The sequence below is a fragment of the Fringilla coelebs genome (assembly GCF_963513975.1).
Source record: "Fringilla coelebs genome assembly, chromosome: 14".
Taxonomy (NCBI): Eukaryota; Metazoa; Chordata; class Aves; order Passeriformes; family Fringillidae; genus Fringilla; species Fringilla coelebs.
Window position 1 is genome coordinate 1,325,263 of NC_140040.1, and position 13,615 is coordinate 1,338,877.

The 13,615-nt window shown below is 53.5% G+C and overlaps 1 protein-coding gene across 3 annotated transcripts in view; it reads right to left on the bottom strand.

The window, feature by feature from the left end:
* Positions 1-13,615, bottom strand: part of ACSF3 (acyl-CoA synthetase family member 3) — a 50,978-nt gene that overhangs the window by 6,512 nt on the left and 30,851 nt on the right. For all 3 annotated transcript variants that reach the window (XM_084215232.1, XM_084215234.1, XM_084215233.1), the window contains exon 7: positions 11,121-11,247. In XM_084215232.1, the coding sequence (XP_084071358.1) occupies positions 11,121-11,247 (127 nt within the window). The remainder of the gene's footprint in view (positions 1-11,120; positions 11,248-13,615) is intronic.

The window sequence follows — 13,615 nt, forward strand, 5'->3', positions numbered from 1 at the left end:
GGAGTGGCCTCACACACCAGGAGCAGAGGGCAGCAGGTTCTGGATCTTGGCTCTACCCTGGCATTAACTCCTACCTGCCTCCCACTTCCCTGGAATCATTGCTGATGCTGCTGGTCCATCAGGCTGAGGCAGAGCTCAGCCTCTGGCAGACACCTCACTGATTAGGATTATGATTTATTTTCCAGGTAGGATTGGTCCAACAGCCCAGGCAGGTGATGAAGAGCCTGAGCCCTGATGCTGATCCACACCTCTGGGAGAACAGAGCCAAAATCTGGGAGCTCAAACCCCCTTTGCCAGGTGAGGATTTTGCAGGAACAAGTCTCCAACCCCAGCACCCACAGCTGGATGGGGACACACAGGGGCCCAAGCCAAGGCTTGTGATGGTCCCCCTGACCACTCAGAGGCAGCTGGCAGGAAGGTTTTCCTCCATCCTCCTCCTTCCAGCAGAGTTCTCCTGCCTGCAGATCAGCTCCAGCACCAGACCATGGAAATGCTCCTTCACAGGCTTTGGAATCCCCCTGCAGCCACAAGCTCTGTGTGCCTGTCACATTTCTCAGGTGCTTTCAAGTTTCCCTGCTCTCTCCAGGGCAGTTTAGTGTCTCACCACTCTCCTAAACCTATGGGAAGGATTTTTTTGCAGGTAGCACAGACACAGTGGGGCTGGGAGCGTGGCACAGCAGTGACATTCCTGTGGTCACTCTGCCTCTCTTCCCATCCCTCTGGCCACAAGCTCCCAAGCCCAGTGCAAAAAGAAATGGTTTGTTCCAATGCCCAGAGGCTCCTGTGCTGGAGAAAAGCCACGTGGGGTGGATAAATGATTATAAGGCAAGTGCTAAAGGCTTTTTATAGGAATTAGATAATCCATCCCCTCTGTGGGATGGGTGGCCGAGCTCTGCCTCTCTGTCACAGACATCCACCTTTCCCTCCCCCCACACCAGGAAAACTGCATGCACAGATCCCCCATCTGCTCACATCCATCACACACTTCACTCCAGTTTATTAGCTGGAATAAATCATAAATATTTCATTATATATCAGCGGCGCTGGGCTCCGGGAAGGTGCAATCCATCACCCCGCTCCCCCGACCTGCGCCGTGCAAGGAGCTTTCCAGTCTATTAAACAAGATTGATACAGTGTGCCAGCCTGGCTGGGGCATTTATCCACGGAGCCCTGGCACAGGGAGGGCACAGAACACCTGAGGCTGCACGGGCAGCCCAAGCACAAACCCTGCAGCAGCAAGAGGCAGAGTCCTCCTCCAAGCGTGCCATGGGAATGCTGCTGGCATGAGGAGAATAATGGAATTCTTTAGCTTACAAAAGGCCCTTGGAAAAGGAAATCCCACCCGTTCCCCAGCACTAACCCATGTCCCCAAGTGCCACATCCTCATGGTTTTAAATCCCTGCAGGGATGGAGACTCCACTGCTGCCCTGGGACAGCCCTTCCCACGAGGAAAGCTCCCCTGATTTCCCAGGCTGTTAGGTACCAGGGAAGGCTCCTCACTCTTGTTCCCTAGGAGAAGAGACGGGAGAAGACACCATGGCAAAGCTGGGCCCAGCTGAAGCAACATCCTGCCTCCAACAGGGACCTTCCAGACTCAGGAATTCCACCTCATCCTCCAAGTGAGACCTCTCTCCAAGCCACATCTCCCGGCAGGACCAGCAGCACCCTCAGTGTGAGTCACTCTCTGGTGGAATCCTGGGCTTGGGTGAGTTCCCAACACCCAAGAGACGCTGGGGAAGGCGCAGCTCAGCGATCCAGAGCCTCCCTGCACTGCTGGGATTGATGGGAGCCATCCCTGCTCCTGCAGGGGTTGAGGCTGCCCCAGCAGCACTGATGCATGTGCACAGATCTCTTTAATGAAATGCTAAATGATAGGCTGAATAACTGAGCACCTTCAGCTTGATTTATTGCGTGGAAGTGAGAAATGCCTGTCCCTGCTGTCAGCCATCTTGGCTGCCAACAGAGGTCACGAGCACTAATTGTAGCTAATTAACATTAATTAGACTTGGGAAAGACTGGGTCTCCTCTCCCCAGTCATCCCCATCCACCCCAGCCCTTCAGCACTCACATTCCCTGGAAGCAGGCTGCATTCCCAGCAGCCCAGGGCTCAGCAGCTCCTGTTAATCCCAATCCAGCTGAAACCATCAGCCCCTGCTTTTCCCCACCTTTCCCACCCTGCTCAGACCAGGAGGGTGAGACCTGCCAGGGTCCAGCTCGCTGCTCCCTTTGGAGCGTGTCACAACCCTGGGGTGACTCCTAGGGGACACCTGAGTCCCTCCACCCTCACCAGGTCACCTGGACCAGCAAATGCCTTCCTTGGGCTCACGGGAGGCCCTGTCCAAAGGCACTGGGGCTGCTCTGAGCTCCCTCTGCAGAGCAGGGTGGGTTTGGAGAGCCCACAATCATTAATAAAGCATCAAAGGCTCCTGAGGGGGAGAGTCTGAAACTTCCTCAAAAAACCACATGTATATTAATTCCACAGCAATTATTCACTAGAAACCCTCTCCCCAGCAGCTGCCAGTTGCTCCCTGGGTGCAGGACAAAGCCTTTCCTGGTGTCCCTGCCCTGCCCAGCAGAGCCAGGCACCGGGGAAGGGCTGGCACTGCCTCTGGATCCAGCTGCTACCCTGGCACGGGCAGCCCTGGCTGGCAGCACAACTCCAATCTGCTGCCAAGATCCTCCAGCAGGGCCCAGGGCCAGGGAGGAGAGAGGCTCAGCAGCTGCAGCCCCAGAGCTGTCCCTGTGCTGGGAACAGGCAGGTGAGCTCAGCGTGGAGCTGCTGCTCTCCAGGCAGGTCCCAGCTGCGCTCCACAGTGCCAGGATGGGGAGATGCTGGAGCTGCTGCAGGGCTGGAGCCCCTCTGCTCTGGAGCCAGGCTGGCAGAGCTGGGGGTGCTCACCTGGAGAGGAGAAGCTCCAGGGAGAGCTCAGAGCCCCTGCCAGGGCTTGAAGGGGCTCCAGGAGAGCTGGAGAGGGGCTGGGGACAGGGGATGGAGGGACAGGACCCAGGGAATGGGTTTAAACTGAAAGGGGGTAGGCTTAGATGGGATATCAGGGAGAAATCCTTCCCTGTGAGGGTGGGCAGGCCCTGGCACAGGTGCCCAGAGAAGCTGTGGCTGCCCCTGGATCCCTGGAAGTGTCCAAGGCCAGGCTGGACAGGGCTTGGAGCACCTGGGACAGTGGAAGGTGTCCCTGTCTGAGGGTGCTGGCACTGCCCAGGCTCCCCAGGGAATGGGCACGGCCCCAAAGCTGCCAGAGCTCCAGGAGAGTTTGGACAATGCTCTCAGGCACAGGCTGGCATTGTTGGGGTGTCTGTGCAGGGCCAGGATTTGTACTTTGATGATCTTAATGCATCCCTTCCAGCTGAGGATATTCCATCATTCCATGACTGATCTGGGAAAGGCATTGGGTCATCTTCAAGCTGCCTGCTCCCTGGAGAAAGGGGTTAAACAATGGACTCCCCACTCTCTGAACTTCTCCAGAGACTGGAGAAGCCAGCATGAGGAAAAAAGAAAATCAGAAATAAAAAAAAGAAAAGGCCCAGGCTGGAATGAATTCCTGTCATGCTCTCTACCAGGGAACTTTGTATTCCACAGGCAGCAGCACTGAGGCTGCTGTCAGAGCCACGCTGGGAGAAAGGGCAAAACCCTGCTGAGATGAAAGAATGGGAAGCACTGGAACAGCCTCCCCTGGCATTTACACCTGGAAAAAAAATAAATCACTCAAGGGCATCTCACAAAGAGCTGTGCTAATAAGGCTCTCCTCCCCACGCTGTGTGGCTGCGTGGGACATGGAGCAGTGCCAGGAGTGCTGGCAGCAGCTCAGGTACCTGCAGGGGAAAGGAGCAGGTAAGACAAGCCTGGTTCAAGCCTGAGCTGAGCTCTGCCCACCCTGCTTCCAGCCAGGGGACAGAGGGACTTGGGGACTTGCCTTGAGTGCAGCTACCCCTTGCCTTGGCTGATCTATCAGAGACTCCTTCCCCTCACACAGGTATTTTCCAAAGGCTCCTCACATTTCCTGCACCTCTCAGCAGGGTGAGAAGTCAGGCTGATGCCCATGACCCTCCTGGCTTGTCTGCACTCCTATTTCCTTCCCCACCCACATTCCCCCTCCACAACCCCATCCTGGCTCCTGTGAGTGGGCTCATTCCACCACACAGACCTTTCCCTGCTCCAAGAGGATTCTTCTCCTTCCCTGAGCACAGGGAAGAAGGCAGGGCAGAGTTTAGGCATCACCCTCTGGTGTCACTGTCCCACTGCACTGTGTGTGCACTCAGGATCCCCCTGGGGCAGGGAAAGCACTGCATCCCTTCTGCAACCCATCCCTCCCCCATCCCCTGCAAGCCAGACTTCCCAACACATCCCACTGGGCAGCCTCTTTGCCTACCAAGTACAAAGAGCCCTGTCTGTCCTGTTGTTCTGGCCTCAGGGCTTGCTGCAGATGGTCCCTGCTCCTTGGCCTGGGCTGGCACTGACACCCTCACACAGCCAAGCCAGCCAAGTCCTGGGCATCCAGCCAGCAGAGGACAGCACCAAATGGAATCTCAGCCTTGGCAGAGCCTGGCAGAGCCTCAGATCCTGCCTGCCCTGGCAGAGGTGCTGCTCCTCATTTTTATCTCATTTCTTTAGCTCAGCACGAGCAGGAGCCCGTCCAAGCCCTCAGAAGTGAAGGACAGGAGCAGATGAACACTCCCCAGGCTGCATGTCCTGCTCCAAGGGAAAGCAGTGGACAAACCAGGCAAACCTGGAAGGTTTCTGCAAAGCAGGCAGCCAAGAGTTTGGAGGTTCAGTCCTCACTAGCAGGAACTCAGGGCTGACTGATATGACACAAGCAGGATGAGCAGGGACACCCCTGCTCCTCCAGCCCAAATTACTGCAGATGGGTTTGCCCAGAGGACCAGCCAGAAAAGAAAATGGGTAAGTAAAAATGAAAAACACTTATTTTTTTCACATTAGCATTTAAATATTTATGGAAATCCCTGCAGACAAGGAGATGAAAAAGACAACTCAAATAAGTCAATGCTCCAAGGTGTGGCTGCCTGTGGCTGGAGGAGCTTTGGCGAGTGTGATAACAAAAAATAATGATGGTAATAATGAAAATATTAGAACAGACCCCTCTGCTCCCTGCAGCCCCTGAGAGACAATCAAACCTTAGCAAAAGGCAGAATCACCTCTCCTTTTCCTTGCAGTGTCCTGGGGTCTGGCCTTGGGCACTGCCAGGGCTCCAGGGGCAGCCCCAGCTGCTCTGGGCACCCTCTGCCAGGGCCTGCCCACCCTGCCAGGGAACAATTCCCTCCTAAATCCCTGGAATGGGATGGAATGGAATAAGATGGGATGGGAGGAATGATTCCCAGCAGTCAGGGGCTGGTTCCAGGCTCACCCTGCAGGCTGTGAGAGCAGCACTGCTGCAGCAGAGCTCGAGGGGTGAAAGCAGCCACAGAACAAAAGGGAAGAGCCTGGATTTTGGAGCTGCAGGTGCCTGCTGTTCCCACTGACTCTCAGCTGGGGAGCAATTGCTCCATGCCTCTGGAAAGGAGCCTCAGTGCAGCAGAGGTTCTCAAAGAAGGGAAGGGTTGGCATCCAAGATGTTTGATACGACGAGAGCAGAGCTTTAGAGAGTAAACAAATTCTGTGCCAAAAGCTGCTCTCATTTACAGCTACAAAAATCCCAAGTCACTCTGAACTGCTGAAAACATCAGTTTCACCAGCAGTCAGGGAAACAGAATCCCAGAATCAGGGAATCACGGAATGTTTTGGGTTGGAAGGGACCTTAAAGCTCATCTTGTTCGACCCCACCCATGTGCTGGTGACCCCAAGGCTTCCAGTAGCCAGGCAAACCTGGAAATACTGAATCCTCAAGGAGAAGGAATAAATACTCAAGCAGGGAGCAAAAAAGGGAATTCTCTCTCCAGAGTGCTCTGAGTGTGTGTGTAAGGAACCTCTGGGGGTGATAAAGGCTGATATACCAGAAAATATTCCATCTTTATGTTCTTAATTTCAGAAACACTTTTTAAATTAGGGCTGGGTGGAAAGGGGAGCCCAGCACATGCCTGATCTGGCTTCTGCTCCTGCCCCTTCATACAGCAGCGTGTCTGGGGTCCACCTGGCATTTTTGGGGTGTCCTTCCATGGCATTTGTGGGAAGGAGGGTCCCAAAGGCAGCAGCTGAGTGCTGCCATCCTGCCCCACCCCAGAGCTGATCCCTGCCAGGCTCCACAAGGAGCTGCTCCAGGCAGGAGCCCCTGCTCCATCCGGTGGGGTCTCACCAGTAACTCACATCATTCCAGCACATTACAATTAGGGAATCATTTCTGTAAAAATAGAATTTGCATTAGCTGGATTTGTGAGTAGGAAAGCCACTGCAAACAAACAGAAAACCTGCAGATTAAGATGCTAATTAGATGCATTTCTATTTATAATCTGCCTTGATCAGCCTCAAGTATTTTCTCTTTCAGGTGTCTGTGCTCCACCCACGGATGTGAGCAATTCCCCTGGCAGGGAAACACCTGCTGCTCCCTGGGGACAGCCAAGCATGGGGAAAAGCCTGTGCCAGAGGCTGCATCCTGCTCCTTCTCCTTAGGGCACAGCCCCAGAGCAGGCAGGAGTTGTGCCTGGCCAAGGATGACCTGCCCAGGGCCTTTCCTCTGTGCTGGGAACTGCAGGAGGCTTTGCCTTTCCCACCAGAAGGGGTGGAAATCACAGATTCATGGAATTAGTTGGAAAAGATCTTTAAGATCATCAAGTCCAACCATCAGCCCTGCACCTCTGACCATGTCCCCAAGTGTCACATCCATGTTTTTTCAACACTTTCAGGGATGGGGACTCCACCACTGCCCTGTCCAAGAAGAAACTTTCCCCCATCTCCACCCTGAACCTTCTCTAAGGCCATTTTGTCTCATCCTGTCCCTTGTTTCCCCCTGGCTGTCCCCTCCTGGCAGGAGCTGTGCAGAGCCACAGGGTCCCTCCTGAGCCTCCTTTTCTCCAGGCTGAGCCCCTGCCCAGCTCCCTCTGCCCCTCCTGGTGCTCCAGGCACGATGGGGGTTTGCACTTGATGGCCTTGAAAGGTCCTCCCTCCCTCCCTCACCCAAACCATTCCATGATCCTGTGGAATCTGCACGAGCCGGGGCTGGGAATGGCAAGGATCTGCAGCTGCTGTCAGCTGTGGACTGGAGAGCTCAGGCTGAAAATGACAGAGAGACACCAGGAGGTCACTGGAACCAGTCAGAGTCACTGGGATCATTCCCTGGACTGGGATTCGTGGCTGCAGCAGGAGCATGTTCCATTTCTGGAGCAAGCTGGGAATTCAGTGCTGAGTGGGATGTTCCCAGCTCAGCCAGGGCTTGTCCTTGGTGCTTGGATTTGCAATCACAGTGGAAAAACAACTTTTTTTTGTTGGGGTTTTTTTTTGTTTGTTTTGTTTTGTTTTCCCAGAGTTCCTCCTTCACTGCAGAACATCCAGAAGAAATAAAGAAACACCAGGTCCACTCTGTACTCCCTCTAAAGCCTTAACAGCAGGATATGAGAAGTGTTTTGGGCCATAGGATTTATTACTAATGGGGTTCAGGGGCATTTGTGACCTGGGCAAAAAGATCCAGCAAAACTTCACTGATAAACCAAGATTTAACAATGTGAAAAACAGCTCCAAGGTTGTGGGGGTTTTTAAAATGCAGCTCAAAGAAAGAAATTTAAAAGATATGAGTCATCATTCTGCAATGTGCATCAAACAAGTTAAATAACTCTTACTTTCTTAACGACATATTAATCAAAGTGCATTGATTCTTGAATCAGATTCTACTCCCAACAAGCTCTCTATCTTCTCCATCCTGATGCATGCATTAAGAGAGTTTTATTCTGACAGATACAATATAGCAATCAATAAAATCTTATTATATGGAGCAGGGATACATGGATTTGTTGCAGGATTTATGCACTACTTTCAAACCCAGTGCTATTTCACGTCTCAGCCTTAACCTGTAATTGAAAATAAATCTCCCTGAATACACCAGATTCTAATTTTCTGGTTGTATGGGCAAATGTGAATGGAAGCTGCCCTTCCCTGGGGGAGCAGGCTGCTCTTGGGCCACGTGGCTGCCCGGGGAGCATGGCTGGTTGGGCAGATTCCTCTGGAGAAACCCTGGGTGGGCAGGGAGGTGTGGGGAAAGGGGCAGTGCTGGGCTCCATGCTGGGCACCCACCACGCTCCCAAACCCTCCTGGTGCTTCCAAAGCCACCTGCTGCCTCCTGGGCAGGGACAACACAGCCTGACAGTGCCAGGGCCTGGCCCAGGTGGGCAGGGCAAGGCTGGGAGGGAGGGAGGGAGGGATGGATGGATGGATGGATGGATGGATGGATGGATGGATGGATGGATGGATGGATGGATGGATGGATGACCACAGAAGCTGATGTTTCTCTGCTGCTTTCCTCCAGTTCCCAAGGTTTGATTTTGCTCACAGGATCATGGAATGGTTTGGGTTGGAAGGGACCTTAAAGATCCCCCAGTGCCACCCCCTGCCATGGGCAGGGACACCTTCCACTGTCCCAGGGTGCTCCAAAACCTGGCCTTGGACACTTCCAGGGATCCAGGGGCACCCACAGCTTCTCTGGGCACCCTGTGAAAGGGCCTCATCCTAAAAAATGTCTTCCTTCCCTCTTTTCCTTCCTTCTTTCCCTCTCCTGCCCTCTCAGGAGCACGTGAGGGTTTGGAGGCTGCCTCTCACCTGGCAGGGCCTGGCACAGCTGGGCAGGAGCTGGGCAGGCTCAGCAGGGACAGCAGCCAGATGCCCACGGGCGTTTTTCCTTTGGGCTCAGCTCGGCCTCAGAGGGCTCAGTGCCACTTGGATGCATGGCAGCAGGTGGAAACCCAGCAGTCTCCCTGGAAATGGCTGGAGGGGACTTTGATCTAAGCAGCTCTGTCAACAGCATTAATACAATAAAAATAATCAAATTCACTCGGATGGAAATGAGAGATGGAGGGATCGGCAGACAGCAGCACAAATCCCAGGGAATAAAGAGGATGGGAGCAACAGCTCATCCCCTCTGCACCACCAGTTCAGAGGCTTCTCAGAAGAGCCATGATCTTGAATTCATCAAAGCTGCTGGGGTTTTTTCCCCTTTTTTTGGGCAGGGCTTGGAGCAACATGGGACAGGATGAGCTTAAAGGTCTCTTCCCATCCAATTCACTCCATAATTCTGTGAAACCCCAGCCCTGAGGGACCTGGCCACCACCTGCAGCCTGGAGGTCACTGGTGGGGACACCACAAGGGTCAGCAGTGAGCAGAAGGCTGGCACAGGGTCGGGAAAGCCATGGCTGGGGTTTTGGGAACACCTTGTGCTGGCATTCAGCCTCACCTGTAAAACACTCACCTGGATGACCTGGAAGCAGCAGATACAGGGAATTACAGCCTGGATTCACCTCTGTTGGATCCTGCCAGTTTGGTTTTGGCTCCAGGGAAACCAGTTTGTGCTTAATGGGGATAATTCACCCTCCACATCCAATCCCCGTGACAGGACACAACCGCTTTCATTCCCTCAAGGGCTTTTTAGCACCACAGGACATTTGCCACTTCTGAGTGATCTCCAGAGGCTGCTGATGAGGCTGGGGCAGGCAGGGTGAGGATGGGGCCATGGGATTGCTCCTGGCACTGCTGGATAAATGAGGCTTGGGAAAAACCCAGTCCCACTGACCTGCTATCCACGAGAGATGGAGCAGGAGGCAGGAGAGGAAGGGAAGGTAAGGAAGGCAGAGTGGGGGTAGGGATGGGGAAGGGAGTTCGAGCCTCCTGCCTGAGGGAAGTGGGACATCAGGGAGGTCACCTGGCTGCTGGAAGGGCTGTCCAAGCACCCCTTGACCCACCTTGAACCCCCCACTCCTGTCACTGCTCCCCTCCCTTGTCTCCAGCTCTGAGCTTTGCTCGGTTGGCGAAAGGGTTAAGTTTAATTTATACTGATTTCTATTTAATATCATTCTCTCCCCGTAGGAGCCGGCAGCTGTGAGCTGATTGTAGTCCCTCATTATGCAGTCTGTATCACTAATGGCCTGTGACAAAGGCATGCCATCTTCCCGGCCTTACCCCCGAGAGCCAATTAAACACACATACTCCCTTCCTGTTTGCAGCGCATTACAATGAAATTAAACTGAATTTCAAAATCATTTTCTCCTAAAGACATCTCTTTGCAATAATTAATGCACGCTATTCCTCTGCAGCTGAAATATTCATCAGGAGTGTTGACTAAAAAAATTTTTAAAGCTGATTGCCCTGCACCCCACGTGAGGGCTGGTGATGCTCCGGTCCCAGCCTGCGGTGCCCGCCTGGCTCGGGGACTCGTGGTGACACTGCTGGCAGAGTGAGCTCTGCTTCGGGAGAACAATTAGAATAAATCACAGCTTCTTCAGGAACATCAATAAATCAGGTTACACAGAAGGCATCAGAAATCCAGCCTGACTCCTGCCACCACAGCACTGCTAACACACAGTAAAGAGGGGAATGGGGAAATCAGAGCCGTGGGTATCATGGAATCAGAGAATCACAGAATCACTGAGGTTGGAAAAGACCTCAAGGTTATCAAGTCCAACCTGTGACTGATCCCCACCATGTCACCCATCCTAAAGCTGAATGCCATGTCCAGCTGCCCCTTGGACACCTCCAGGGATGGGGACTCCAAACCTCCCTGGGCAGCCCCTGCCAATGAACAACCCTTTCCATTAGAGAATTCCTGCTGATGTCCAACCTGAGCCTCCCCTGGCACAGCTTGAGGCTATTTCCTCAAATTACTGGTAGCTTGGAAGTGGAGCTCAGCCCCCACCAGGCTGCACCCTCCTCTCAGGGGGCTCTAGTGGTAGTTAATGATTCTGTGACACAGTCCCTGTGTAAATTGAGACAAATCCCACCTGTCTGCAAAGCTGAATTCCCAGGAAAACATTAAGCAGTAGTATTTCAGGCTTAGGAGCAAAGGATCCCAAACACCCCCATCACTCGGTGACTCTCCGTGGCCTGGGGCAGCATGGAAGCACATCCAGCCTGCACTCCCAGCTGCCAGCCCCAGCTCCAAGCCCTCTCCAAGCCCTCAGAGCCAGCCAGAGCTGTGTCCCTGTCCGTGTGTCAGCGCTGGGCACCCTTCCCGTACCTGTCCGGAACCATCCGTCGGGCGTGAAGGCGTCCGCGGTCTCCTTGGCTCTGTTCCAGTACTCACGGAACACCGAGGGGCCCTTCACCAGCAGCTCCCCCTCCTGTCCCTCCAGGCCCGGGGTCACCTAGGACAGGCACACAGTGAGTGCAGCTCCCTGTCCCCACTGTCAGAACCCAGGACATTCCTCTGGCTGCCCTGGATGACTCCAGACCCTGGCAGGGGGCTCAGAGACCTTGGCACGGAGTCAAAGACACCTGTGCCTTCCATTTTAACCCATGGAAACAGTTACCAACTTTGTGTGAAGAGTTACAAGCCATGAGAGTTTGAGTAGAAGGATAGTTAATTTGTCACAGGGTGAAAAAGTGGAATTTTGGGGATTTAGAATGGGGGTTCAAGGGGCAAAATGGAGGAATCTGGGCATGTCCTGTCCTTCTTCTTCTTGTCCTCCACCTTCTGCTGTGATGGTCACACTTTTGGATTGGTTTAGAATAGAGACAGACTGTCTGACATAGGTTAGACAGTAGGAAAATAACTGTAAATAATAGGACAATAGGAAAATAACTGTAAATAAAGTACAGGTAGTTTTTAGTATAAAAAGCCAACACCACCCCAAGGGCAGGCACTGTGCCACAACCCGACCTGCTGGACAGATCTCAGCAGGTCAGAGAAAGAATGTAACAGATAGGAGAAAATAAATAACCTTGAAAAGCAGAGCTGAGGAATCTTGACTTCTTCGGTGGGGCTGGGAAAAAGAGACTTTCTAACACCTCGGGAGCCATTTCAGCACAGAAACCCGAGACCCCAGCAGCAGGGCGGGCAGCGTGCAGGGTGACACTCAGGAGCCACACCACGGGCTTTTCCAGCCCGGGCCAAGCTCCACCGCACCCTGCCCACCTGCAGCACCTCTCTCCTCAGGTGGAAGGGCTCATCCAGGTGCTTTTGATGTTCCAAAGCACTGGAAACGAGCACCTGTGTCGTATGAAAACAAGGATTGCCATCCTGGAACTGCTGGAAGAGAGGTCGCACATGCAGACGTACAGGAAATACTCTTGGGAATGGGATGGTCCTTTCTGAGCCCTCCCAGGGATCTGGGGCAGCCACAGCTTCTCTGGGCAACCTGTGCCAGGTCCTCCCTACTCTCCCAGCCAGGAATTCCTTCCCAATATCCCATCTAAACCCATTCCTTGTCAGCTGAAATCCACAACCAAGGTGTGCAGAGGCACTGCTGGGATGGAAGGGTGCTGTGGGATGTGCCTGCACACACTGCTCCATGGAGAACAGCTCAGGAACAGGAATTCCAAGCCACTTTCCCAGCCACTTTGTACTTGAGCTGCTGCAGTGGCCAGGATCCATCTGGGACCCCAAAAATCAGCAATGCCAGAAACAGGGCCACAAGGGAAAGCTGTAATAGCAGTGCTGGAGCGCCAGGCAGTCCCAGGGCAGAGCGGGCTTTCTGCAGCCTCTGATGGAGACAAAGCTTCCCTAATGGAAAAAACACTTAGAAAACTGCTTCCAAGGCAACATTGTAAAGTATTTCCTTCCTGATGTCCTGTCCTGGAGGATGGGGTGACAAGGGGATCTCTGCACACACAGCCCAGGCTTTCAGAGCTCTGGTTGGGAATCAATGTCCCGCCTGGAAGATGCTCCAGGAAAAAAAAAGTCCTTAATCTCAATGAGGAATTTTGCTGAGTGATGGCAAGGTGGGGATGGTGCTGGGCGAGTTCTCCCCACAGATCTGAAAGCTGGACCTCAAGTCCAGACTATCTATGAGAGAAACCTGAGGTCTGGAGGGCCTGGAGCAAAATTCCACACCTGCAGCAGCAAAGGGTACAAAGGATCCAAAAAACAGCACAAAAAGGCACAAAAAAGGGCACAACGGGCACGAAGGGCACAAGAGGCACAAAGCCTTCAAGAGTGGCAGGGACATGGTGGGTGACACAGAGGGACCAGCAAGGCCAGTTTCAAGGCTCTTACAGGCTGTGTGGAGTTGTATGATGCAGCTCTTTCTTCTCACTCCTTTTCCTGATGTTCCAGCTGTGGTATCACAAAACAAGCACCTTCTCTGAGCAGTGTCCTGGTGTTCAGGCCCCTCCCCACGCCCAGGAGGGCTGCGGAGGGGATGGCAGAGCTAAGAACCTGCAAACAGTTCCCTGAACTTCACCTCCACACCCTGCCAGGCTCTGGCTTCTTGTCAGGGCTGAACACAAGAAGAGCTGTAAATCTGTCTGCTACAAACCCCTCCAGCCCCATCCTGCCCAGGATTCCACGGTGCCAGGTACCTGCACAGCCCCAGGGATCGATCCTGCCCTGATTTACCTGCACGGTGCCACGTCTGGTGTGAATCAAGCCTTGAACCCGCTCCAAATTTCCTGTCATATCAACTCAAATTTTGGCAGCGGCTCAACCCACATCTTATCTCGAGCAGAGCCCCTTGGCAGCAGGCACCTCCCTGTTGTGTAATTTAATGATGTTATGGCTGGCTTGCACACAGT